Genomic DNA, 7713 nt, shown 5'->3' on the forward strand with positions numbered 1-7713 from the left:
GCTGTCTGATGAGACACTAGAAGTAGCCCACAAAAGAAGGAAAGCAAAAGGCAACAGTGATAGGGGGAGATATGCCCAATTAAATGCAAAATTCCAGAGGTTAGCCAGAAGAGATAAGGAATTATTTTTAAACGAACAATGCGTGGAAGTGGAAGAAGACAATAGAACAGAAAGGACAAGAGACCTCTTCCAGAAAATTAGAAACATCGGAGGTAAATTCCAGGCAAAAATGGGCATGATCAAAAACAAAGATGGCAAGGACCTAACAGAAGAAGAAGAGATCAAGAAAAGGTGGCAAGAATATACAGAAGACCTGTATAGGAAGGATAACAATATCGGGGATAGCTTTGACGGTGTGGTCAGTGAGCTAGAGCCAGACATCCTGAAGAGTGAGGTTGAATGGGCCTTAAGAAGCACTGCTAATAACAAGGCAGCAGGAGACGATGGCATCCCAGCTGAACTGTTCAAAATCTTGCAAGATGATGCTGTCAAGGTAATGCATGCTATATGCCAGCAAATTTGGAAAACACAAGAATGGCCATCAGATTGGAAAAAATCAACTTATATCCCCATACCAAAAAAGGGAAACACTAAAGAATGTTCAAACTATCGAACAGTGGCACTCATTTCACATCCCAGTAAGGTAATGCTCAAGATCCTGCAAGGTAGACTTCAGCAAATCATGGAGCAAGCATTGCCAGATGCACAAGCTGGGTTTAGAAAAGGCAGAGGAACTAGGGACCAAATTGCCAATATCCAATGGATAACGGAAAAGGCCAGGGAGTTTCAGAAAAACATCTATTTCTGTTTTATTGACTATTCTAAAGCCTTTGACTGTGTGGACCATAACAAATTGTGGCAAGTTCTTAGTGGTATGGGGATACCAAGTCATCTTGTCTGCCTCCTGAAGAATCTGTATAACGACCAAGTAGCAACAGTAAGAACAGACCACGGAACAACGGACTGGTTTAAGATTGGGAAAGGAGTACGGCAGGGCTGTATACTCTCACCCTACCTATTCAACTTGTACGCAGAACACATCATGCGACATGCTGGGCTTGAGGAATCCAAGGCTGGAGTTAAAGTCGCTGGAAGAAACATTAACAATCTCAGATATGCAGATGATACCACTTTGATGGCTGAAAGCGAAGAGGAACTGAGGAGCCTTATGATGAAGGTGAAAGAAGAAAGTGCAAAAGCTGGCTTGCAGCTAAACCTCAAAAAAAACAAGATTATGGCAACCAGCTTGATTGATAACTGGTAAATAGAGGGAGAAAATGTAGGAGCAGTGAAAGACTTTGTATTTCTAGGTGCGAAGGTTACTGCAGATCCTGACTGCAGTCAGGAAATCAGAAGACGCTTAATCCTTGGGAGAAGAGCAATGACCAATCTCTATAAAATAGTTAAGAGCAGAGACATCACACTGACAACAAAGGCCCGCATAGTTAAAGCAATGGTGTTCCCCGTAGTAACATATGGCTGCGAGAGCTGGACCATAAGGAAGACTGAGAGAAGGAAGATAGACGCTTTTGAACTGTGGTGTTGGAGGAAAATTCTGAGAGTGCCTTGGACTGCAAGAAGATCAAACCAGTCCATACTCCAGGAAATAAAGCCAGATTGCTCACTTGAGGGAATGATATTAAAGGCAAAACTGAAATACTTTGGCCACATAATGAGAAGACAGGACACCCTGGAGAAGGTGCTGATGCTAGGGAGAGTGGAAGGCAAAAGGACGAGGGGCCGACCAAGGGCAAGGTGGATGGATGATATTCTAGAGGTGACGGACTCATTCCTGGGGGAGCTGGGGGTGTTGACGACCGACAGGAAGCTCTGGCGTGGGCTGGTCCATGAAGTCACGAAGAGTCGGAAGCAACTAAACGAATAAACATGGGTGTTTAAAGCATGAACATTTTCAACAGCACAAATCAGTGATTTGCACTTCAATAAAGTCTTCAAAATGAGGCTGGGGGAGACATTCAAAAGCTGCTAGCAGTGCACCTGAGCACTAAATAAATTGTGAAACCGGGCAGCATAAGCCACCTCCTTGCCACCAGTTCTAAATGTATGGCTTACTAAACCCAACTGCTTAGGTTCATATGTGTTGCTGAACCCAGGCAGTTGGATTTAGTAAACCATGGTTCAGTTAATCCTGAATTAGTAGGTTGCACAAAGTCAGCCTCCGTAAGGCCCAAGAAACTTATCCAGTTTCTTCCATCATTCAGCTGATAGCACTTAGTTGGATGGAAGGCAACAAATTGGCCTCCTTGCTGAGTAGCAGCAACAGGGTAAGAGCAGTTTTGATAACAACTGCCGGAGAGGGAAAGATGTATGTATGTATGTATGGACATATGTATATTCTACTTTCATACTGTCCAACAACAGGCTTTCCTCGCTGGTGATTCTTACAAGAATCAGGCAAATCTCACAGGGCCAATACAGTCCCCCAACCTACATAAACATTCAGTTCTGCTTTTAGCAAACTATTTCTGTGTTCAGAAACCAAAGCTGCTTAGGATTGCCTAAATTGATGGGGCATTAGATTTCATATATACTGTAGATGACCTTGGCATGCAATATTAGTCTCTGATGAGACTCATTTATGCCTTGCATCATACCATAAGGTGGTTAGGCTGCTTTTTACTTAGCTGAATTATCTGAATCCAGTCACTGTGGTTTGTATGAACTCACTCAGTTCATATATAGCAATCTGTAGTTCAAGAAACCATAATTTAGTGTGATGTATTAATGAATCCTCAGTCACTTTGCTTTAGTAAAGACAGCAAAAGAGGTGAAATACTGGGCAAGAATTAATCTTCAAAGGGCAGGGAAACCCCACTGAATTTTATGTCTAATGACACTGTTGTAAGGAATGTAGCTTCAGAGCAATGACATATACACAACCACCCAGAGTCCCCCTGGTGGGAGGAGATGGGCGGTGACAAATGTGATAAATAAATAAAGATATACATACATAACCCAAATAGCTTTTTACTTCTAAGAAAATTAAAAGATTGATTCATTCACACATCACAATGAGCTATGGCCTGGTTTTTGAAACAGCAACTATGGTGGCTTCACAAATAACAATAAGCCATAAAGCATTGATTGAAAACTAGAGTGCCTAGATCTGCACAATGCACCATTCCAAAAACTATCATGTAATGGCTAAGCATGATCTGCAAAACCTGGCATAAGTTATTAACAGATGAGATAATGAACAAAATAAGCAAAAAATGAGCAACTTGATAGCTACAGTTCTCAATTTGCCAACAAACACCTCCACCGCTGGCACCATAAAAGAACCCAGAGCAGAAGACAAATAAAAAACTATCTTTAATAGAAACAATCAAAATAAAACAAGCCCCCATAAAACAAAACACTACACCCACTAGAGAAGAAGGATTAAAACAAGAATTCATTTTAAAGAACAGTCAGGGAATCCAGTCCTGAAGCACCTGTGGTAAATGCCCAGGAGAAGAAACATGTTGTCAATCAAAACACGACATCATGAGGGCTAGCCATACTTCTAGGAAAGTTCCTTAACTGGGAGACCATCACCATGAAGAAGGCCCTATTCTTGGAAGCCAGCCTCATTGGTGGTCTTATTTGGGTGGTATAGTGGGAGGTAGTCTTTTACATTTCATTTAATTCAACAAGAAGCTGGTATAGTGCAAAACGCTAGTGTCAGCATTGCCTTCATGTTCAGTAGAGTATCTGTTCACCAGCCAGTCCCCTACGCATTCTTAGAAAGTGAAAATGGAAGATGCCTCCAAGAAAAGACAGCAGTAAGATCAAAAGACAGCAGGGAACATCCTAGGAATGGTAGCAGGGAGCAATTTGTTTAATTTGCCTTCCATTAAATATATGATATGTAATGGTCCATTGACATTTTAGCAGACAAGAATGTTGCAGTTCTCTCATAGCAACCATTTTCTGAATGTATCCACATCATACTTGCACATTTCAAAACTACTCAACTGAATAGGCTAAAAAAAGTGGTCTATCAAATCACAAGCATTTCTTGGTCAGTGGCGATTTCAATTCAAGTATGAAGTAAATGATTTCTCAAAACAACAGCTATTTCAGAAAGCAGAGTGAAACAATTGGAATAGTATGAAAGTGTAATACAAAAGCCACATTTACACTTTGGTAATTGTCTGTTGTTTCTCTGAATAGTAAGCTCATATGTTGACAAGATCTATGACTCTCTCTGTGAAGAGGAACTGATTTGAGAAGAGACGTTATAATAGTCTTCCGTGTCTGGTATTATTTTCTAAATTTTGCTTCATGCAAAGAAATACTATATTTCTGTGTTTCATGCTGCAAATACTAATTATTTGCTATCCCCTCCTTAAATTGTCTTTGAAGTCTTAATTAATTAAGTCAATCTGGACTAGAACAACTATTCACAGCTTAAATGTCTCTGCAAAACACTATTCTGAATACTGTCGTTTTGATCCACAGAGTAAGTTTTTAACAGACAATAGCCAACTACCTTGCTTGTATGTTTCCCAAACCCTAAATCTTATTTCAGAATAAATTACACATTTCTCCAGATTGATCATGTCTGTGTGTTTACCTGGAAACAAGTGCACTGACTTCAGTGGGACATGATGCCTCAATGGGACATGATGCCTCACCTAGGACTGTGGCTCAGAGTTCACACATTCAGACATATCACCTGATTTCTCTGTACTTGATGCTTGTACTCTTTTGGTGACTAGCAGCTGAAACTGTAGGAATGTGGTTTCACTTGTTTACCAGACAAGAATTATTTCAACATTACCACAATGCATTAATTAAAATGTTTTTCATGATTGTACCTGCAAAATGAAATCTTACATGGCAGATAACAACACTATGACATTTCTGAGATTTAGGTATTGTTCTAAATTTCCAGCATATCAGCATTTTTAAACACAAACATTCGAGAATTAAAAAGAAGGGAAAACACTGTTTGGCAAAGTCTCCAAAGATTAATAACCCCCCCTCCCCAAATAAAGGCAGACTGACAGTTGAATATAAATCTGGCTGCTCATTTGTACATTAACTTGATAATTTGTGACAGCTATTGCCCACAGGATAAATACTCTAAGAGAGATACCTTCCAACCTTTTGCCAGGAACAAAACACAACTATTGTCTTGTTACATTCCACATTAAATGCAACAGTTGCAGAATTGAAAGTAGAAAAATACTCTTTTCAGTTTATTCTATAGTAGACAATAACACAGCAGAGACCGAGAGAAACTGATAAATGATAGATGGTCATCTTGTAGCTCTTTGGGAAACACCTCCATTATTTATCATTGCCTTCTGTGTGTTAATGTTGCCACTTAATATTTTGGGGGGTAAATACTCCCTGAAACCTTTGGTGGGAAAAAGGTTAGCCTTCTCCGTATGGCCTAGATTGTAATCAGAAGTCGCTCCCCTTTTACAGACTTCTTTCAACCCTTTCTCAAATGGATTCAGACAAGGAGAAAACCCTAAGCATTTTTGAAAGGACACAATTGTTTTTCACCTAGCCTGAATTCACAGCCCCCAGATGTCAAAAACATCATTCAGTGTTTCTCTGTTTTTTATTTTTATATTTAAGTAGAAAAACTGTCTATTTAATGAGAAGGGCAAAGGAGAGGAACTAACCTTTTGCAAACAAGCTGATGGAAGAGCTAATTTTTAAAAAATCATTAACGAGAAGGCAATCCACAGTTACTCACTGTAACACAAAACGCAGTTGTAGCAGTGACACAAATGCACAATAAAACATTGAATAATAATAATAATACCAATAATACCACCCTTGAGTTATTTTCCCTGACTCCTTTTTTATTCATGTCTTCAATGGATGGGTGATTCACACATACACCAGTTAAGAGAAGCAGGGCAAGAACCCAGAATGGCAGAAAAGGAGCCTCCACAAGAACCATCAACCTACCTGTCCCAAAGGCTTTGGCCACCAGCCACGCTAGATTACAGGCGATCTTTGCTCGGGCGAAATCGTAATGATCAAACGGTTTGATGGCCGGGACAATGAACGTCTTCTTCATTTCCTTGACGTCTGCAGCATCCCCCATTTTTATTCCCTCTCCCTCCCCCACCCCGGCCCACAGAACCTTTTCTCCTCCCCAACAAGAGATCTACATGATTCTCCTGCTGGAAGCCAAGCTTGATAAAAAAATGCGCCTCTGTCAAAATCCCGAACCGCGTTCAGATCTCGATTTTGTTGCGGCAAGAGAGGGAGGCGGTGCGACGAACTCAGTGGTGTTTATGGGGAGCAATCTCCCTCTCCGCCTCTTTTTTTCCACTGCATAGGAATGTGGGAAAGGCTCGGGTGTCCTCTTTTCCTCCTTTCTCCTCGGAAGCTTTGCCTCGATCCTTAATGCCAATTTTAAAATAACGCAATTAATGGCAACTTCGGAGATTCCTCAGGCGGATTGTCTTCCCCGCGCCGCCGCTGCTCTTGAAAGGAGCACCTCTCAGGCGAGCTGGAAGAGATTCCCTCTCTGCCCCTCCACCAAGGGCGGAGGGGGCGGGAAAAGGAGCCCGAGTCTGGAGGGAGGGAGGGAGGTGGCGGCGGGGCTTTTCCTGCAGCAGCTAGAAGAGGAGGCGCTGGAGGCTGGGAGATGGCCAACAGCTCCAGACCGGCGGGCTCCCCAAACAGGCTGGCGCGCCACAGCAGGAAAGATACGCGGCGGGGCTGGGTGTGGCGCGCGTTGCTCTTTCGCTGCTCCCGGGTCCGCTCCGTTTCCGTCCGTCTCAGCTCCAAAGGAGCCCCGTCCTGGCCTCGCTCTGCCCTTTCCGCGGCTCTCCTCTAAACCTGCTGCCGCTTCAGCGCTCGCTCTTCCTCCCGTTCCTGCCGCCGCCGCCGCCGCCGCCGCACTAGGCTGGGAAAAAAAGGAGGAAAGCAGCCGGGCACGCAGACGCATGCGCGCTCCACTGCCTCGCCACAGCCCCCTGCTCATGGTGAACGGGCTTCGGCTTGGGCGGAGCTGTGGGCGGGAGGGGGGCACCAGTGGGGCAGGAGGGGGCAGAAAAGCAGAGCGGTCTTTCCGCGACGCCCGGCGTGGCTCGAGGAGAGTCACGTGGCCGCCCGGCTGTACAATGGCCATTCTTGACGCGGGTCGGAGCGCTCCCCATCATCGCCCGGGTGCGAGGCGCATCGCTGACGCAGCCTCAGAGCAGAGGGGAGGCCGGACCACTGGGAAATGGGAAGATCGCCGGCCAGCGTTGCAAAGGAAGGAGGGCGCTGGAAGGCCTGGAGCAGAAGCGTTGCGGGGAAGAGGATCGGTCGCGATGCTCCGCGCGTTGCTCGCAGGAGGCTCTTTCCCCCTTTTGCAAGCTAGGACGCCGAGAACGCCTCGTAACCGATGTGCGAGGCTTGGAAGGGAACACCTAGCCGGCCCTGTTCATTAATGTATTCGCTTTGGAAATAATGCTTTTTCTTTATCATCTCTTGTAGGGTTAAGATGGTTATGGATATCTTTCGAGTCTCATAAAGTCGTACATGTGATGATGTGGGCTTTAGTTCACAAATGATTTTGGTTCAGTTTTTTATTGCTTTTTTACCTTAGATATTCTTAATTCTCAGAAATCTCTCTCTATAAGTGAGAGCCAGTTTGGTGTAGTGGTTAAGGCACAGGGCTAGAAACCAGGAGCTGGTGAGATCTAGTCCTGCCTTAGGCAGAAAGCCAGCTGGGTGACCTTGGGCCAGTCA

At 43.9% G+C, this 7713-nt stretch overlaps 1 protein-coding gene across 1 annotated transcript in view; it reads right to left on the minus strand.

Annotated features, from left to right (window-relative positions):
- The window catches only part of CAMSAP2 (calmodulin regulated spectrin associated protein family member 2), a 76583-nt gene extending 70510 nt beyond the window's left edge, over window positions 1-6073 (minus strand). The window contains exon 1 of the mRNA XM_063298383.1: window positions 5935-6073. Within this exon, the coding sequence (XP_063154453.1) occupies window positions 5935-6073 (139 nt within the window). The remainder of the gene's footprint in view (window positions 1-5934) is intronic.
- Between the last annotated feature and the right edge of the window lie 1640 nt (window positions 6074-7713).

Source organism: Candoia aspera, chromosome 3 (genome assembly GCF_035149785.1).
Source record: "Candoia aspera isolate rCanAsp1 chromosome 3, rCanAsp1.hap2, whole genome shotgun sequence".
Lineage (NCBI taxonomy): Eukaryota > Metazoa > Chordata > Lepidosauria > Squamata > Boidae > Candoia > Candoia aspera.